Source organism: Prionailurus viverrinus, chromosome B4 (assembly GCF_022837055.1).
Source record: "Prionailurus viverrinus isolate Anna chromosome B4, UM_Priviv_1.0, whole genome shotgun sequence".
Classification (NCBI taxonomy): Eukaryota; Metazoa; Chordata; class Mammalia; order Carnivora; family Felidae; genus Prionailurus; species Prionailurus viverrinus.
This window is the reverse complement of record NC_062567.1, coordinates 34,893,456-34,914,010: the sequence shown is the minus strand read 5'-3', so window position 1 is coordinate 34,914,010 and position 20,555 is coordinate 34,893,456. Positions and strand designations below refer to the sequence as shown.

General features: G+C 42.1%; 2 protein-coding genes across 5 annotated transcripts in view; both read right to left on the bottom strand.

Moving 5' to 3' along the window:
• Positions 1-11,987, bottom strand: part of TULP3 (TUB like protein 3) — a 65,377-nt gene extending 53,390 nt beyond the window's left edge. For all 3 annotated transcript variants that reach the window (XM_047868062.1, XM_047868064.1, XM_047868063.1), the window contains exon 1: positions 11,857-11,987. In XM_047868062.1, the coding sequence (XP_047724018.1) occupies positions 11,857-11,897 (41 nt within the window). In that variant the 5' untranslated portion in view covers positions 11,898-11,987. The remainder of the gene's footprint in view (positions 1-11,856) is intronic.
• A 1,102-nt stretch (positions 11,988-13,089) lies between these two features.
• RHNO1 (RAD9-HUS1-RAD1 interacting nuclear orphan 1) lies at positions 13,090-20,536 on the bottom strand. 2 transcript variants are annotated; one of them, XM_047867490.1, is made up of 3 exons: positions 20,436-20,536; positions 15,703-15,954; positions 13,090-14,433 (listed from the first exon to the last, which is right to left on the bottom strand). In XM_047867490.1, the coding sequence occupies exons 2-3, from the start codon at positions 15,868-15,870 to the stop codon at positions 13,837-13,839; spliced, it is 765 nt and encodes a 254-aa protein (XP_047723446.1). In that variant the 5' UTR covers positions 15,871-15,954; positions 20,436-20,536; the 3' UTR covers positions 13,090-13,836. The 2 variants fall into 2 exon arrangements, with proteins under 2 accessions (XP_047723446.1, XP_047723447.1); XM_047867491.1 differs by having other exon boundaries at positions 15,703-15,974; positions 20,436-20,479.
• Positions 20,537-20,555: the final 19 nt, after the last annotated feature.

Here is a 20,555-nt window from a genome sequence, read left to right as displayed (position 1 = left end):
ATCTGAAGGCTCCAGGCTCTGAGATGCCAGCACAGAGCCCAATGTGGGGCTCGAACTCACCAACCACTGCGATCATGACCTGAGCCAAAGTCAGACGTTTAACTGACTGAGCCACCCAGGTGCCCCTTGACCAATTCTTTCAATGATCAACATCATACTGAATTTTACCCCTTTGTATGGGACATCAAATGACAAAATACCAAAGAGAAAGGGCATTTCAAGACTGCAATATATTTACAAGAATCCCAAAGTTGAATTTAAAAACCAGTGAAATTCACAGACCATAATTCTCATGACTCCTGGAAAGTTCCTTCTGGAACTGTCATGGAAACATAAAACAATTCCTCTCTACAGAGCAGAGCGAATGATCATTTCTTGTTTCCTGCTACCTCAATTCTATTATATTTTTAAGCCACACACCCTTCCTTGTGAATTGTTTTGTTAGTGTAAATATAAAAAAGCTTCTTAGTTGACAGATAAACAGAAAGGACAAGAACAATCTGTTTAAACATATAAATTGCTGTCTTAGCCATAGTCAAACCAGTGATTGCTCAACAGCTATGCTATTCAAAGTCCAGGAGGAAAAACCTATCATCTTCTCCCTAGGATCTTTACCTATCAATACTCTTTTTTTTTTTTTTTTGAACATTTATTTATTTTTGAGATACAAGGAGACAGAGCACGAGCAGAGAAGGGGCACAAAGAGACAGGGAGGCACAGAATCCGAAGCAGGCCCCAGGCTCTGAGGTGTCAGCTGAGCCTAACGTGGGGTTTGAACTCAGAACTGTGACATCATGACCTGAGTCGAAGTCAGATGCTCAACCAGATGCTCAACTAACTGAGCCACCCAGGCGCCCCACCTATCAATACTCTTAAATTGAAAGCACTAACCTTAGGCCTTCCATAAACATGGAAGCAAACAATCTTACTCTTCTACATTTTCCTTCCCTAATAAAAGGGATAATAATAACGATCTCATAAAACATTTAAGAATGAAAGTAAAGTCAGTCAGCTTTACAGAAGAATACACTAAGGACAGGCTCTGGATCCAGACTCCAGATTCCCTGGCTTTTTAATATCATGGCTCCTTACTACCTCTGATGTTATTTCACCTCTGCCCACCTCATGCACACCATAAGGAGAATAATAATTTTTATCTCATATGACTACATAAAATTTAGACAAAATAATAAATAGAAAATGATTAGAATAGTGTCAGGTACATAGGAAGCACGCATTAAATCTGTATTATTTTCTGAATCTCTAACTTGCCTATGTGTTTTGTTAAGAGTTAAAGATATAGTTAGTGACACTAACATTATTAAATGTTAAAGAAAATTTTTGTGTTAAAATGGCCTACTACTTATAAAAGAATAATGGGCACTCAATAAATTCAAGCAGCTACAAATAAAATGTGTGGCCTCTGTTAATATAATGCATCAAAGAGGGAGCAGTGATTTTTACTCTGAACCTTCCATAAGGTATTATCATAGTGTCAATGAAGTAATTTTTTTTAATGTTTATTTATTTTTGAGACAGAGAGACACAGAGCATGAATGGGGGAGGGTCAGAGAGAGAGGGAGACACAGAATCTGAAGCAGGCTCCAGGCTCTGAGCCTCAGCACAGAGCCCGACGCGGGGCTCGAACACACAGACCACGAGATCATGACCTGAGCCAAAGTCGGACGCTCAACGACTGAGCTACCCCGGTGCCCCTAGTGTCAATGAAGTAAGAAAAAAAAAGTAACAGACACAAGTTCCACTCTTTCCCTCCCCCCACTTGAACCTTCCAATAGCTCCCACAGTTCCATTATTTCTTTAACAAATAAGCTCAACAAATAAGCTCAGCTGTGGATAATGATTACATATTTGTTCTAACATTAGTTTTTGAAATATTAAAAAATATGTTGGTATGAAATGTAAAATTTCTGATCACTAATGAATTCAACTTATACTCTTAGAGAAACTCATCTTTAGGGAAATATATGCTCCTTATTAACTTATTATTTCCCAACTTTAGCCAACTGTCCAGTATGATTATAAACTTTACATGACTTTGCAGCACTATTTGTAACAGCAAAAGATAGCACAATATAATGTTCATCTGTAGGGACTAATTAGATAAAGTATACCATATCCATACAATCAATACCATGCAGCTGTTTAAAAAAAAAAAAAGCATTGATATAAATAAAATATGGAAATATATAGAAACATAGGGATACTAACTTGGAACAATTTCCAAGAATGTTTTATTAATTGAAAAAGGCAAAGTGCAGAAAATTGGGGAGTATTTACCATCATTTATGAAAGAAAAATATATATACAGATATTTCATCTGAAATGCAGAAAATATCTGTGGAAGGATACACAGTAAGCTGGTTTCGGTGTTGCCTTCAGGGAGGAAAACTAAATAGGTAGGGGATGGGAAGTATTCTTGCTTTTCATTATATGCTCTTTTCCTCCTTTTGAATTTTGTACCTGTGAAGGGCAGATCACCTGGTAAGAAGCTTGGAAAGATCAAGCCCTGATAAGAAGCTTGAAATTTTCAGCTCGGCTACTCATTCTCTTGAAGAGGAAGGCTGAGAATGGAATTCATGACTGATAATGCCTATCTGATGAAGCCTCCATTAAATTCCACAAGTAGAGAGTTTGGAGAGCTTCCAGGTTGGCAAACACATCCACACTGGGAGGGTGATATACCCCAACTCCATGGGGACAGAAGTTCCTGCGCTTGGGACCCTCCCAGGCCTTGCCCTACGTATCTCTTGATCTGGCTGTTCTTCCACATCCTTTATCATATCCTTTAATAAGCCGGTAAATGTTAAGTGTTTCCCTGAGTTCTGTGAGCTGTTCTAGAAAATTAATTGAACCCAAGGAAGAGGTCTTTGGAACATACAGTCTACAGCCAGTTGGTCAGAAGCACAGGTGATAACCGGGGCTTGTGAATGACATCTGAAACTAGGGGTGGGGGGGACAGTCTTGTGGGACCCAGCCCTTAAATCTGTGGGAGCAGACACTACCTTGGGTAGACAGTGTCAGAATTTAGTTGAATTGTAGGGAACCCACCTGGTATCACAGGGAAATTGCTTGTTGTACGGACAAAACCCCCCACATTTGGGGATCAGAAATGTCAGAAGTGTTCTGTGTGAGTAGCTGAGGAGACACAACAGGGAAGAAACACACAGTAGGAAAGGACTGGGTTTTCCCCTACCTGGAAAGGAAAAAGCTGAATTTTTCTGTAACAGTACCATGTAAAGGCATTTTAAAAATATATATTAAGTCAACTTTTTTTTTTTAATGTTTATTTACTTTTGAGAGAGCACGTGTATGCACAAGCGAGGAAGATGCAGAGAAAGAGGCGGACACAGGATCTGAAGCAAGTTCTGTACTAACAGCAGAGAGCCTGACGCAGGGCTTGAACTCACAAATGGTGAGATCACAACCTGACTGAGCCACCGAGGTAACCCTATTAAGTCAACTTCTTAGCTCATTAGGTGTAACTAAGAATAAAACAATTTGAAACTATAAATGGTTGAAATTAATATAGGATCCAGCAATGTTCTGCTATGTATTACTCAACCCCATGTCTCAATTATAAGCACACTGGTCTGATCTCCACTAATTGCTACATGTGTTCACTCAAAATATGCTTGAAGGCTCTTAAATGGCTGCATTTTAAAATGAAAAAAAAAAGACTGTAAATGTTATTTATTTTTATTTTTTAAGTAATCTCTACATTCAATGTGGGTCTTAAATTCACAACCCCAAGATAAAGAGTTGCATGCTGGGGCGCCTGGGTGGCGCAGTCGGTTAAGCGTCCGACTTCAGCCAGGTCATGATCTCGCTGTCGGTGAGTTCGAGCCCCGCGTCGGGCTCTGGGCTGATGGCTCAGAGCCTGGAGCCTGTTTCCGATTCTGTGTCTCCCTCTCTCTCTGCCCCTCCCCTGTTCATGCTCTGTCTCTCTCTGTCCCAAAAATAAATAAATGTTGAAAAAAAAATTAAAAAAAAAAAAGAGTTGCATGCTTTACTGACTGAGCCAGCCAGTCAGCCCTAATTTTTTTTTTAAGTAAGCTCTATGCCCAATGTGGGACTTGAACTCATGACCTTGAGAATTTTTGTTGATTATTTTTCAACTAGAAATCAAAACTGATGCCATTATCCCAGTTAGCAACATGAACCCCCAGAACAACCACAGGAGCACCGTGCTGTGTTAGCAATACAGTTGACGCTTTTAGGAGAGATCTGTTAAGGGAATGTGTGCATACTTCTGGTTCAAGTGCAAGCTTGTGAGTACTGAAGCTAAATTTATCCACATCAGTGTCAATTATAGGGTGTTTATGCTATGGCTGTGCTGTCAGGAGACGCACTCTACACTTCCCTGGGAATTCTCTTGTTTTCACCACAACAGAGCAACTGCCAAAACAGTGCCTCTGCTAAGCTAAGTGACACCCACAGTAATTTCTTTTATGACTTTTGAGAGACCACTTCGAACACTCAAAAGAAAAGCAAAATTACAAAAGAAACTTAATGAACACCAGTACTTTCTAACATTACTCAACATTGGCAATGGCACATGATGTCTAGAACATGGAAGGCGTGAAACAGATGTTTATAAATAAATTAATTTTAAAGTTAGATGAAAAAACTCCTTTTAAGTATGCCTTAAAGAAATATTCTAATTCATTATCTCTTACTTTTGGACTTTCCAAAGTAGGTAAAAATTAGATACTACTGTCCCCATTTTAGAGTTGTATGGCTATGGAAAATAATTAAGAAACTGAGAAAGGATCGCTAAGTTACTCTGCCTAACCATGAGAAATATTCTGAACAGAAGTTACTGTAAACTTAAAATCATTTTTAATGAAAAAAAAACCTTTATTTTTAGTTTAAAACTGTGTATGAACTTTTCACAGACTTAATAAAATAGTACCTACCCTATTGGCTTTACACATTACCAGAGATGATAAAGACTTCTGCTCTATTCTTTGGTTCTCTCATTTAAATTTCCTCTTAGTTATGTGCTTAAATGGGACAATATGTCTAGCACATAGCAGACCAAGATTACTCAGTCTGAGATCATTATTCTATATCAGAAAAGCTGGAAGCAGTTATTTAAATTTTTTAAAAATCTTTTATTTCTGAGGGAGGGAGAGAGACAGACAGAGAGAGAGAGAGAGAGACAGAGCATGAGTGGGGGAGGGGCAGAGAAAGAGGGAGAATGAGAATCTAAAGCAGGATCCAGGCTCCGAGCTGTCAGCACAGAGCCTGATGCGGGGCTTGAACTCACGAACTGTGACACCACGACCTGGGCCGAAGTCAGATGCTTAACTGACTGAGCCACCCAGGCGCCCCTAAAAAATTGTTTTAAAAAAGAAAGTGAAAAGGCAATCCACTGACCAAGAGGTAATATCTGTAAATCATTTATTTGATAGGGAATCACATCCAGAATACATATAAAGAACTCTTACAACTAAGTAATAAAAAGACAACCCAATTTAAAAGTTTACAAAGTAAATGAACAGATATTTCTCTAAAAATATAGGAATGACCAATAAGCACACGAAAAAATGCTCAACATTATTCATCATTAGAGAAATGCAAATCCAAAAAAGCACAATGAGATGCTACTTCACATCCACTAGGATAGCTATAATCAAAAAGATAGCAATAACAAGTAATGCTGAGGATATAGAGACATTGGAACCCTAACACACTGCTGGTAGGAATGTAAAATCTTGCAGCCTTTTGGGAAAACAAGTCTGATAGCCCCTCAAGTTATAGAACATAGAGTTACCATATAACCCAATAACTCGACTTAGGTATATATGCAGAAGAAATAAAAATATATGTCCACACAAAGACTTGGACGCTAATGTTCATAGCAGTATTATTCAAAATGGTTAAAAAGTGGAACAACTCAGCATGCTAACCCACACCCCGGCCACATACACTCAAACGGTCAGCAGAGTCTGGAATTTCACTACCATGGTATTTCAATAAGTCTGCCAAGAATCTTTTCAGTCAAAATGCCAGTTCATTTGAATTGTTAGGTAGCAGAATTTCCAACCCAGTGTATGCACGCTGAAGAAACCCATGGGAGGAATGGATTATAGTATATACAAGTGAAAAAGAGTCATCAGATTTCACGGTCTGAACTGATTACGGTGACAGGTAGTTGGGGCAAGAGCTATCAATAAAGTAATTTTCTCTAAGTCAACTGACAAATAGATTCGCCTTGTCCAAATCCCAAATGTTAATATTGGAAGGCCATATTTTCACATGTACTGAGACACCAAGAATATCTCTGGCTCTAACAAAACATTGCTTCCGGGGAAAGGTATGTAAAGGTCAAATTAGAACTGCTAGAAAAGACTCCTTTGAAAGCTATCCTTCCTCCTCTGAGGACGAATGTTAGTATTCTAGTCTCAGCTGTCTTCTACTTGAATGACTGCCACAATCTGGAACTAACTTAATTGAACCTAGGGAATGAAAATCCATTTCCTAAGAGGCCCATTGAGTGGGGCCCATTTCTTTCCTTCAGAAAGAAGGGGGAATTGTTTGGGGATAGAGGCAACGAGAAGGAAAAGTTGGCAGCTGATTAAATCATCAGTTTGTCTCCAAATAATGCAGCAAGGAAAATTACTTCAGAATGAACCCTCTCTGTTTGCATGTTCCACAGAACAAAAGCAACAACATTCTTTCGAGTGAACCAATCAGAAAGGTTATTTTAAATGCATAATTTGATTCAGAAGTCAAAAAACTTCATTTCTTCTTTCTAGATTTAAAAAGGCATGTTACTCAGAATCTAAGTTCATTCTACCTTTTGCCTGATTCTCCTTTCCTCGGGGGTTACATTTCTCTCTTCAGGAATGTTACTTATTTCCCTTCTATTTCTTGGGTAGAGATGAAAGTGCATTCGTGTGTGTGTGTGTGTGTGTGTGTGTGTGTGTGTGTGTGTCTAACAATACCAAAGAAGTATTTCTATTCCCTTTACAATGGATGAAATTAATACTCATTTGTACTTCACTAAAACATCTGATTTCAACTATTCATCCTAAAAATAATCAGAATGTAATCAGTATCTGTTGTTATCATTTATATGTAAAAATGGCATCCAGAATATCTGGAATAGATATTTTGAAAAGTGGTGGGGGATGGAGGGTGGGGAGGGAAGAGGAGACTTCCCTCAGGGGCACCTGGGTGGCTCAGATTGAGTGGCTGACTTCAGCTCAAGTCATGATCTCACAGTTCATGGGTTCCAGCCCTGCATCAGGCTTGCTGCTGTCAGCACAGAGCCTGCTTCTGATCCTTTCTCCCCCTCTCTCTGTCCCTTCCATGCTTGCTCTCTCTCAAAAATAAATTAAAATATTAAAAAAAAAGAAGAAGAAATCAAAAGCCTGGATTTTACTTCTGAATTTTACCTTTGACTACATCATTTACTGGTCATGTGACCTTAGGTACATCACATCCTTTCTGAGCCTAAACTTCCCCATCTATAAAATGAAGATAACGACAGCCCTGCTTTCTTCAGGGCTATGAAGCTCAAAAGAGATCAAATGAGTGAAACACTATGAAGGCTGCAAAAGCTACCCAAATGTAAGCCCTTATTACTGATAATTTTATCTTGACAGATCTTCCCTTAATGCACAGCTTAAGAACTTTACTCAGCCAAAACACTCTTTTCTACTTTGTCTCTGGCTCATATGGCATTGCTGTAACAAAATTAAACTGTTAGAATAAGGAAACAGGTCAATCCTCTATTAAATTTGTTTCATTCTAAAACCTAAAATCAAAGGTAAACTGCAGATTTATTGAAGTTTCTTCCTGAAAAGCTGAATAGCAATGATTTATTCTTCCTGAAGACTGAAAAATAATCTTTGTTTTCTTCTTACAGTTCTATTTTCCATACTTTAATTACTACAGGAAAAAAATTAAAACTTGCAGTAACTATATAGTTCATATTCTTTTTTTTTTAATGTGGTCATTTTTTAAAATTTTATTTTAGTGTTTTCATTTATTTATTTTGAGAGAGAGAGAGAGAGAGAGAGAGAGAGTGTGTGTGTGTGTGTGTGTGTGTGTGTGTGTGTGTGTGTGTGCAAGCAGGGGAGGGGCAGAGAGAGAGGGAGAGAGAATTCCAAGCAGGCTCCACCAACTCGGGGCTCAGTCCCACAAACTGTGAGATCATGACCTGAGCTGAAATCAAGAATCAGATGCTTAACCAACTGAGCTACCCAGGTGCCCTGCTATAGTTCATATTCTAAAAATACATCTTGCCCATGATGAAAGTAGAAATCTGAGTTTAGTTAATTATATTTTACCCTAAAACTCAAAATCATCCAGTATTAGCAGTGGGGAAAGAATATTTGAAGATTTTTTAATATAATATCTTTGAAAGGTCCCATAAGACGCCCATCAATGAACTAGGTGACATGAAGACAATAAGAAAAGACACATTTTTCACTGAAAATCATTTTGCACCTTTTGAAATTTGAGCCATGTGCTGTTAAATATATATATATTTGCTATTTATTAATTCGTTATAAATCACTTAGGGCATCCAAGGAAGCCCTCATTTTCCAGAGGAGAAAACTGAAGCCAAAGAAGGAGATGTGCGGCTCAACATCACACTGCTAGAGAGGGAAAAGGCTGGGATTAGAACTCAGGAACACAGAGGAAGTTTCCAGTGCCTCCCACAATACCATGCGGTCAAACAGCAAATGCCATCTTATAAAAAATAAAAGCATTACTCTAACCCTCTTCAGAACTGTGGTCTTCCAGGGGGTTCTGGTGACGCATATGACACAATGCTAATCATTCCTGTTTTCACAGAAGTTCTAAGGCAGAGACAGACATGGCAATCTTCATTATCAAGCCTCATACCAGGTATTAAAGTAAGTGAATAAAGACAGCACATCAATCGGCATGTGGATAGGGCGTCTTTTCTCAAGCATAAGTGGATTTAAGTTGTAACCAGGCCAGGAAAATTTTGCAGCTTTCATTATTACTAACAGTAAGGATGTCTGATGAGGCAGAACAGATTCAGTAGAACAAAGAGCTTATTTCTAGTGAATTGATTCAGAGAAAATAAAGTAAAAGCAGACTGCAAGAAATTCTAGTTTTAAAGAAGCCATAATAATTCCACTATTCTCAAACAGGAGATCTAGGGGAATTATCAAGTCCCCTTCTAGTCCTAAAATCCTCAAGCAAGCAACTTCAACTCCTCCTCTGAGTAATTTCAAGCATACTTTTCCCCTTAGTAAGCAGAAACGTTACCATTTTCTTTCAACAGGCACAAACGCAGGGAAAACAGCAGAGTTTCCATAGGAAAAAATAAGAGAAATCAGAAATAAAAACTATTCCAAAAACTGTCTGAATTGTCTGCTTGGAACAGAAGGATCTTAGAAAAAAGAGAATTTACTGCAGGGATTATTCTCTCCTTTCTAAGTCTGTATTTAGCTTTCACATTTGGAAAAATACATTCATGATTGATATTGGGAGCTTTTAATATTTACCAAACATATACTGCAGTCCTGTATTAGATAATCTGAGTATCTTCAAGCCCTGAGTAAGTCTCTTTATTTGTCAACAAGTAGTTGATCCGATGAAACATTTAAAAAAGAAAGAACATGAGAGAGGATACCAAGCCTGGATGATACATAACCTCCAGCTACTACTGTTCATATTTCTAAAGAGAAAGCATGGCGTGTGGATAAACCACAGATGACTTTCTAAATCAACAGGGCAGCAAGGTCACATCACACCAAGAAATCTCTCGCCATACCTTCAATTATATATCAGGAATAAATGGCCAGAAAGAGCTCAAGTTCTAGCACCAACCAACCACAAGCATCTCCAAGGAATCTAGACTATAAAATGCCTAGCTTCACCAAAGGTCCTGAGTGTTGTTTCAAATTCCATCTCCAATTTTCACTAAATATTTCAGAAATAGGAAATATCTGGGGTTAGTAATTTTTCCATTTTGTTGAAAAGAAATCTTTAAAAAATTTTAAAAATAAAAGAGGGGGGGGCCTGGGTGGCTTGGTTAGTTGGGCATCCAACTTCAGCTCAGGTCATGATCTCACAGCTCGTGGGTTCCAGCCCTGCATTGGGCTCTGTGCTAACAGCTTGGAGCCTGGAGCGTGCTTCAGATTCTGTGTCTCCCTGTCTCTCTGCTCCTCCCCTGCTCACACTGTGTGTCTCTCTCTCTTTTCAAAAATAAATGAACATTAAAAAAAATTAGAAAAAAAAAAAAGAAATCTGTTTCATGGGAAAACAGTCACATAATTCAAAGAAAAAAAAACACAGGAAACTTAAAAGTCAGATGTTATACTTCACACTGAAATGTGTTAATACCAAAAACTCATTGAAACCATTAAACACACAACCTGAAGCCAAAATAGAAGAGATGTTCCACTCCCTCTCAGCAACAACTGAGTTAAGTAGTGATAGAAACTGCACTTAAAATTACCTAGGGCAGGAGACACATTTGGTGACTCACTCTCCTTTGATGTCTGCTTTTAAATTAAAGAGCTGTTTTCTTTGGGAAGAAAAAGGAGGGAAACTTTAAAATTATCCCTTTAAACTTCAGGTCCAATAAATTAAAAACCATTTTGCCTCATGGTCTCGGTTTCTAAGTCAATTCCTTTTTTCCCCCCAAAATCATGAGTCATATATCAACATCTGGTACCCATGAAATTTACTTCCGTAAATTCATTTGATTAATTTATTGAATGCCCACAAGTGAACAAATACCATCTGAATTCGACGAAGACGCTGATTTTTAGCTCTACCTCCTCCTAGCACTTCCATATTTACGTCGGAAAACGTGGGTTATTTTTCTCTCATCTTGAAAAAAAGAAAGCGTAGCAAAGAAATTTCTCAGAGAGCAGCTATCACGTAAATAAAAAGATAAAAGAGGAAAATGGGCGTTCTCTATCCCCAACGCCTCCTTCGTGACTTTTTAAATGATTTAGAATTGCTTAAATATCTACTAATCTAAACATCAGACTAAATCATTACACGCTACATCTTTATTTGCTTTGGTAATGGAATAAAAAGCAGGGAATACAGTTGGCGTGTATGATTTCAATCCTCAGACAATACCAAAGTTTGAAGCCAATGATTTCATGCCGCTCCCTGTTAACTTTTCATTAACCTAGCAAACAAGAAATTGACAGACTGAGATTTCAGATTGTTGTATTTCCCAGGCTCTCCCTCTGGCGGAGGCAGGAAAAAAGGGCACCGCAGGGAAAAAGAAGCACAAACAAGGGGTATGGTAGATGACAAATAAGACGAACAATCCTAAATAAGAATTACTGTAAAGCAGATAGATAGAAGCTAAAGAACAGTTTTGCACTTTCAGTTCTCGGACTCTGTTCTAGAATTCAGCACCGCCTGCCAAAAACAATGGCATTAGAGCAAATGATTAAATATCACCCACAGCCTTCCCCTGCGACACCCCGAGAAAAGACTTCATCCACTTCAATTATGATGACACTGCTCGGCAGTGCGTGAGAAGCAATACCGAACATTTTGAGTAAGCGAGGCCCACAGAGAGCAAGGCGAGCTCGTAACCAAAACTCCAAGAGTTTCCCAAGCAGGGACCAGAACACAAAGTCTTTGCTCTCAGTACCGGCTGCAGAACCGCTGCCTCCTACCGCCCACCGATAAAAAGGGGATCCTCCACCGTCGAGTAGGGGATAGGGGATTCGCCTCCTGCCGCCAAATCTGTCCCTACCTCCCCAACCCAAGCCCACCGCCTTCTCTCTTCAGAGCTCCCAGAGAGGAGCGCCACAGTCTCACTCCATTCTTCCGCCCCGCTCGAGACGAAACCAGCTACCACCCCTCTCGGACCTGTCCCCGCGGGGTCCGAGTCGGCAGCGCGACGCCTCCATCCCCGCAGCTCAGGAAGTGGCGACCACGTCCACAATCCCCGACTCCGCTGCTAGGGTGGCAAGCCTGGCAGGCATCCGGGCCCCGCCCCCTGGCAACCACACTCTGCACTGTCGCCACCAGCTATTGGCCCTCGTGTCCACCGCTCTTCTCTCATTGGCTATTGCTGCTGCCCCAAGATGCGGGAGGGTTTCTAAGGGGCGGAGGCGCTAGGAGTTAAAGACGCCTGCGCGAGAGCTCTGGTGACGCGCCAGTAGGGCTGGGTCCATGGACCACGCCACGGGGAAGGGGCAGAGGGCGGAGGGATGTGTTCGCTTCAGCAGTATTGGCTTCCAGCTGCGAAGTCACTTCGTCGGAGGAGCGGCCCATCCCCCTAACCGCCACCCACGGAGCGGCTTCCCCACATCCCAGCAGTGTCTACCCAAAGACCACCCAGAGCGCTTCCAGAGGTCTATGTAATGTTAGGACTCATAGACCTCCGCCGACTCCGTTACAGTCCGGCCCCTCCCAGAAACCAGAGCCTTCCGGGAACCACACTTGTACCCACTACGGCAGTCATTCCCGGGTAAATGCATCTTTCATAGTTACCTGGTCTCTCACTCCAATTGAACAAAACTTCAGCCCCCCTTCCTCCAGCCCAAACTTTTAGAGCATTGCTAGACCGACTCTACAGACTCTAGTAACCTTTCCCATTTATCTTTCTCTACAGCCTATGAACGATCTTCAAACATTCACATCCCGTGAGATCCGCTATCTAAATATGTACTCTCGTTTCCAATAAACGTTGTCGCCAACCGTCACCTCCTTCTCACCACCAACTTATACATATCATTATAGCCTCTACAAAATATCCTGGCAAAAGTTATCGCATTTTATAGCATTGCAAGGTCAGCTGTTTCCACATCGGGTTCGCTTAAGAGGCACCGGACTTGGCACAAGCCGGGAGAGCAGAGCATCGCCTTGATGTGTCAGCCTCCACTCACTGTGTGACCCTAAACACAATTCATTATCTAGGCTTCAGATCCCCATCTATAAAATAAAACGAAATAATCCCTGCTTGTTTAGCTCGGGCTGAACAGAGTAGGTTCTTAAAGCTGAATGGCTGCAGTTGAACGAGACGCTATCTGTGTTGGCGAAAGGGCAATGGAGGCAGTTTTTGACTGGGTAGTTTCGCATTAGTTATGGTAAGCAGTCTTCTCTGAAAAGTTTCCATATTTAATTACATATTTTAAACAATCATTACAAGAAATCATTTTCCCACCCTGTGTGGTATTTTCAGATTTGTTTGAATGGAAATATAACCAAAACACAGCAAGCTTAAGTAACATCTCTGTCCCCTTTTTTGGCCCCTGATCCCACTGTATTCACTAACACAGGGCTTGGCACCTTTCCTCATCCTGACTTTTTAGCAGATGAGCAAGGTTGCAGAGGTCTAAAAAGGTTGCTCAGCTCTAAAAAGGTTGCTTTGATTTTTCCATCCACTATGCCACAAAGGAAGCTGCCGCTGAGCCTGACACAAGATTTGGTACTCAAAAATGTGGAATGAATTAGGTTGAATGGGGTGATTAGGGGATTAATTAGTGGCTTAAAAAACAATGAAGACCTTTTGTGGAGAAGGCAGTATTGCTGCATGATCAGTAATCAGGAGCAGGGTTCTCTAAAACCTTTCTGCAACCATTTATTTACAAACATTTTAAACAGTTACTATAAGATCCTTTAAAATTTTAAACAGTTAATAGCATAAAAATTTGAAGTGAACTGTTTATGACACTAAAAACTTTTTAGGAAAAGACATTTTAAAAAGCAAAGCTGGGAATCAAATTCCCTTATGACTCCAAGTCTCTAGTTAAACTATCTTTTTTCTGTTGATGTTATTGGCAGTATTTGCATTTTATTCTTCTGACATACACTTCTGTGAGCCAGAAAAGTAATTTAGCAACTCTATGAAAATTTCTTGAGATTGCTGCTGTCTGAGAAATCCAGTGAACTTTTCACAAGGAATTGGTTTTTATTCAGCTTCCCTCTCTCCCTGAGGTAAGTAAACAATTGGCGTCGTCTCCTCCATGTGACCTTGATCCCATACTTCTCCTCAGGAGTGTCTTTAACTAGAACAGGCCCAGGCCCTGGGGTCTTGGGAGTACTGGTGTGAAAGGAGCCACTTGGAAGGCTATCTTCCCTCTGATCTGGGGGAATGGGCCCCTCCTTCACAAACGAAGACTCTGGGGTCTGAATATCAGGTGGAATGAACACGTAAGGTAAGTTTTGAAGTGTATGTGTGGACAGCTCCCCACAGCTTTGAGGACTGAGCACTGGAACTACAGGCCTTCCAGAAATGTACTTTTCTGACTGATTGGCGCACTCCCTGGTTAAGGGGATCCCAAGTGTGGCTGAACTGGAAGACGGGGGGCTCTCAAATGTTAGATGTGGAAACTTGGAGGTGATGGATTTTCGACTTGAAAGTCTTGCCTGGTTTCGGCGATGGTGTTTCTGGTTCATTGGGAACCAGCTTTCTCCTGTTGTATCAAACTGAGGTGAAACCTAAGTAAGAATCAAAAACAAAAACCAAAAAGAAGTGAGGAGGGCTAGGTACCAGGTATGAACCTGAAGGAGGAAACTACATCCAAAGACCAGAATCTAAATGGGGGCCCATTATAGTAATGGACACAAAACAAAACATCTGTCTAATGGGACATTAAGAGAAAGGGATAGGAGCTGTGGGCAAGTTACTCAATCTGGTTTTCCATTTCCTCATGTGTAAGAAAGGGGACAATGCCACCTTCACGTTATCACACCACATGGCTGCAATTTGCTTAATTATCTTTAAACCTTGAGGGCAGAGACGGGCAGTGCTCTTCGCCTTTGATCCCCAGCACCCAGCAGAGTGCCTGGCACCAAGAAGGCCCCCAGGAAAGTGAATGGATGGATGCAAGAATAGGGAGATCACATATGGACAGCAACTGGCCTAAGACCTGGCACGTGATCAGTTCTCAATAAATGCTCACTCCTCTTCTCATCCACAGGATTCTAGCATTTCAGTTTCTTCTACAATTCCGAAGCAAGTATTATGGTTCTTCCTAGCAATCCTGAACAAGTTTTATTAATCAAGCACTCTTACGTGGAGATTTTTGCTTTTGTCTGGCCCTTGGCTATACCACCTCCCTGAAATATAGTAGTTCTGTTCTCTTCCCAGCACTTCGAAACTGTCAAAACACAACATGCCATGGTGCACCTGGGTGGCTCAGTTGGTTGAGCATCCAACTTTGGGTCAGGATAGGATTTCACAGTTTGTGAGTCTGAGCCCCAATCAGGCTCACTGCTGTCAGCACAGTGCCGGCTTCAGATTCTCTGTCCCCTTCTCTCTGCCCCCCCCACTCATACTCTCTCTCTCTCTCAAAAATAAACAAATATTTAAAAACAAAAAATAGGACATGCCATTTTCTATGAAACAGTAAACATAGTGCCTAGCTAAATATTTTACCTCTCACATGAAGCTCAGGGAATAATCTCATTGTTTACTCATTCTGCCATTTGTCTGGCTTTTTCACCCAGCTACTGGTTAATGAAACTTTTATACTGAACTCTTTAAGAAGAATGTGGGGGGAAAGACTCCAATTCCAACCAGCCCTCAGCTTGAACTTAGAAAAGATATATACCAGAGAAGATGGCTGATGACAAAAAGAGTACATTGCCTCCTTGTCCCTGCCCCATAAATCTTATTCTTTGGAGGCCCTGGTTCAAGGGGCAGAAGAGTCAGCATCCTGAGAAGCCTAAATGAGCAAAAGTCAAAGTTAGAATCCCATGGCCTACCCAGGAAGTGATGGTGTTGTGGTCAATGGGCTTGCTGGCCACCTGTCTAGTGTGAGTGATGGGAAGCTGTGCAGATCCATAGTGGTGTTTGGGGCCCTCCAGTGGTGGTTGTTGGAATAGCAGCTGGGCTTTCTGGAACCCTTGGCGGCGTTTTTTTCTGGGAGGCATCAATAGGTGAATGAAGAGCGGTTAATAACCACATCATGCTAGCTGTAGTCAGGTCGGGGTACAGGCTCCGATTCCAACCCATGCCTGCAGAGAAGAAACAAAAGCTGGGAAAAAATAATTCCGATGATTCCGTCCCCAGCTCTTCCTCATACTCTGCCAGCCAGTTCTATCAACCACCATTCCTACCTCAATACTTTGGGGGGCACAGCTTCCTATTCCTACACCAAGTAAAAACACGGTAGTTCACATTCAACAACATTCAGTCAATGAACAATTGACCAAGCACATGTTGAGTGCCATGCTGGGTGCTGGGAATTTAAAGATGAAGAACCATTGATTCTACAAGCACTTATCAAGTGCCAAGTACTTGTAGGGACTCATAGGTGAGACTGTCCCTTTCTTCAATGAGCTGAGAGTCCAGCAGGGGGAGAGAGACAATTACAATAATGAGGAGAATGCTTCCACTCATCCCAGAGGAGGCTTTTAGACTTTCTAGAGAGGATGATATCTGACCTAGTATGAAAGGGCTACAGAAAGCCAAAAAGCAGAGAGGGCAAGGCCCTCTGGGCTGCGGAGCAGCACATACAAAGGCCCAGAGACTTGAAAGGGCACTGTGAATTCAGGGTATTGCAGACTATGTAGCCAGACACAGGGTATGAAAAGATGAATATAGGAACTGAGAGGCTAGACCTGGTGTCAGGGTCAGATAAGAAAAGCCAGGAGTGCCACAGGAGTTTGGACATTAGCCTAAGGAATCACCGGAGATTTTCAAGCAGAAGGATGTGATCACACCTGGATTTTTTTCTTTAACTTTTTACTCCAGATAATTCTGAACATACACAAAAGCAGAATGAATAATATAATGAGCCTCCAACAACCATTAACCCATAGCCAATCTGGATGCATCCACACCCTTTATCCACCTCCCTACACCTGTATTATTTTGAAGAAAATATGACATTCCCAGTCTTTGTACCATTCCCATGAATAAACCTTACATATATGTATTCTTTAACATTATTACATATCCAGACATGTTCAATTTTTTCAGCAGTTTCATAAATGTCACAGTTGGTTGTTGTCTTTTAGACAGATCATCCTGGCAACTGTGGGAAAGGAGAGAAGTACTCTGGAAACAGGGACCAGTTTAGGAGGTTTTGCTATGTTACTTAAGTGAGAAACGATGAGGCCTGAATCTGGGCTGTGTCAGTGGAGATGGGAGGCTAGAGACAGAGGCAGGATCAAGGATCAAGAGGACCCACAGAGTAATAAAAAGTCTAAAAAAAGTGTCCACGGACTCTAGTAACCAGATCAACTTTAATAAGAACTTCATCAGTGGAAGAGTGGGAAAGATGTTTGAATTCAACAGAGCAGTGAATGGGAGGAACAGCCGGGCATCCTAGAAAGTCTGGCAATAGGGCAGACTGGCCATTCGTGATGCATTCATACAGCCAACAATCCAAAGTAACCTGCTCTGATTTATGTCACTAGGCCGTGGAAATATAGGGAAAGAAAAAAGGAAGGACAAACTCTCTACCTCAGCAGCTAAACATTTTTAGGGAGAACACAGGTAATACACACATCTACTTGTTCATTCATTCAGCCACTCAACAAATATTTACTGAGTACCAACAGTGCTCCTGGTGCTGGAAATATATGCCAGAGAACAAAATGAAATCCTGCCCTCATGGTGCTTACATCCTAGTTGGGAAGTGACTATGGAGAAAAGTCAAACAGGATAAGGGGTTGAGCCTACTTAGTGCTCCTTATAGACAGGGTTGTCAGGGAAGGTAACTGAAAAGGTGATATTTGAGAGGTGCCTGGGTGGCTCAGTCAGTTAAGCGTCCAACTCTTGGTTTCAGCTCAGGTCATGACCTCACAGCTTAGTGAGTTCAAGCCCTGCATCGGGTTCTGTGGTGACGGTGCGGAACCTGCTTAGGATTCTCTCTCTCCCCATCTCTCTCTGTCCCTCCCCTATTTGCACTGTCTGTTTCTCTCAAAATAAATAAACTTTAAAAAAAAAAAAAAAAAGGTGATATTTGAGCAAATGCCTGAAATGAAAAAAGGAGAATAAGCAATCAATAGAAAGGCAGAGTGAAGAATACTGCAGGCTTCGAGAACAGTAAATCCAAAAATCACAAGGTGAGAATATGTCTGATTTGTTCAAGAAACAGTAAGGTCAGCATGGCTGAACTGGAGAGCAGTAACAGATGTGAATGGGTTCACAGGCAAGGTTAATGACTCCAGATTGAATTATTCCTAGAGTGATAGGAAGCCACCACAAGGCCCTGGACAGGTAAGGGACATAATGTGATTTATACTTTTCAAAGATAATGTGAGGTGGTTTGTGAGAAAAGGTGTGTTGGGGAGTGCGGGCATGGGGAAAGGCAGCAGGACAACCTAAAGAGTTGCTACAGGAGTTCAGGGGAGAGTTGACAGCAATAGCAATGGCTCCAGTCAAAAGTGGTAACATTAGCCAGCCTGCAATGGACACTACGGTGCTCAACAGCAACCCTATTATGTTTCCTTCATCAGCTCATTATCCGCAATGATTATCCTAAGATGTTTCCACTTTCAGGGGCACTTAGGTGGCTCAGTCGGTTGAGCATCCTACTTTGGCTCAGGTCATGATCTCGCAGTCTGTGAGTTCGAGCCCCGCGTCAGGCTCTGTGCTAACAGCTTGGAGCCTGGAGCCTGCTTCGGATTCTGTGTCTCCCTCTCTCTCTGCCCCTCCCCTGCTCATGCTCTGTCTTTCTCTGTTAAAAATTAAAATAAACATTAAAAAAAAAAAAAGATGTTTCCACTTTCTTAAAACTTCAGAACTCCCATTCTCTTTTAAAAAAAAAAATGCTTATTTATTTTGAGAGAGAGAGCACGAGAGGGGGTAGGGGCAGAGAGAGAGGAGAGAGAGAGTCCTCAAGGAGGCTCTGCACTCAAGGGCCCCATCAGGGGGTTTAATCCCAGGAACCATGAGATCATGACCTGAGCCAAAATCAAGAGTTGGGTGCTTAACTGAGCCACCCAAGTGGCATTTCCCTTCTCTCTTAACAAATGACCTTACTTCCTACTTCCAAGGAAGCCAGGAGACACCAAGAAAATATTCTCACTTTCCAGAAACCAAACATACAAACCTATATAGATCTGTATCTATCCTCTTTATGTGACAATCACAGATCAGTCCCTTCACTATCTAACACCTTGCCCTCTGGCTGTGCCTCAGAGCATTCCTTACTCTACACCTTTCTTAGGCAATCGGTTCACACCTAAAAGTAGGTGACTTAAGTATTTATATATTCAGCCTAGAGTTCTCCACGCTCAGGACCCATATACCTGCTGCCTACTTGACAGCAACCAGAGGACTCAAATGCACCTCAAAACCCAATACGTTTAAAACTGAATTCGTGATCATTTCCCCTGCACCCGCTCCACAGGTGATTACCTTCCAAGGCCCTTGCTCAGGGAATGGTATCACCGTTCATGTAGTGATGCAGCCAGAAACCTTGACATTTCCCTCCTGTCTCCCCATCCAACAGCACCAAGCCCTGACGATTTTACCTCTTAAGTAGGTCTTCAATTAATGCCCCTTTCTCCCCTGTCACTCTCTTTCTCTCCCCACCACCCTTCAATTCCAACAATTCTGATCCGGAGTATTGTAATAGCCTAAGTGGTCTACCCTAATCCACTCCAAAATGCCCTGAAAATGCATCATCTGATCTTGACTCACTTCTGCTTAAAATGTTTGATTTCTGGATAAGGACCAAATTCCCCTAGTTACAGCTAAGGTCCTACTTCCTGTGGCTTCAGCTTCATCTCACACCACACTCCACTCAGGCCTCTTAGCTCAGACTCCTCAGATGGTCTTCAGCCTTTGTACCTACCAATCTTCCTCCCACCACCTCCTTGCACACCTTAATCCTTTTGCTTTGAGGGTTTCACTCCTGTCTTTGCACAAAGACATCAGATCTCCCAACAAGCTTCAGTTCGGAAAAGCCTTTCCTGACCTACCTAAGGTAAGATCTTATTGTAGATACTCAGTTATCAGTGACCTCTAATTTATCCCTTCACAGTTGTAATTCTCCTTTTGGTTATTTGATTCTTCAAAACCGTCTGTTCTGTCCTCTCTTCCCATTACAGGTACCCAGGGTAAGAAAAGAATCTCCGCGGCCACTGTATCCTAGCAGGTCCTGGCACATAGTAGGTGCTCAACAAAATTTCTTGACTACTTTAGTCAAAGAGCTTTATGGTGTGGAATTTAAGATGTTGGAAGCTGAAACGAGATGATAGGCTAGGCGACTAGTCGAGATAGCTAGCCGATCGTTAGGTGAATGGAGTACGGTGTCCCCTGACGGGGAAGCCAAGGCCTCAGAGATTTTGGAAAAGGCCAGAGGGAGGCGGGAGGAGCGGCGTCGGGGGCGGGATCAGGGTAGGGACCGGGAACACGCGAGGGAGCGCAGGCCGAGGGCCCCGGCCGTCCCCGCCCGCCCCCCGCCGCGGGAGCCCCCCTGAGCCCTCCGGGCCGCCCACGGCCGCTCCCTCCCCACGAGCCGGTAGCCGGCCCGCCTTACCCGCCCGGCGGCTTCCCGGCCTCAGCTCCCCTCCGCCGCCGCGACGTTCGAGCCCGGAACGCGGAGACAAGAGCGGCCGCCGATTGGCGACGCTCCGTCACGTGACCGCAACGCTCCGCC

Excerpts from the sequence above, each read along its gene's own strand:
- RHNO1 (XM_047867490.1), bottom strand. The coding sequence starts at position 15,870 with ATGCCTCCCAGAAAAAAACGCCGCCAAGGGTTCCAGAAAGCCCAGCTG. Across the intron at positions 14,434-15,702 it reads ACAACACCATCACTTCCTGG|GTTTCACCTCAGTTTGATAC; the intron begins GTAGGCCATGGG and ends ATTCTTACTTAG.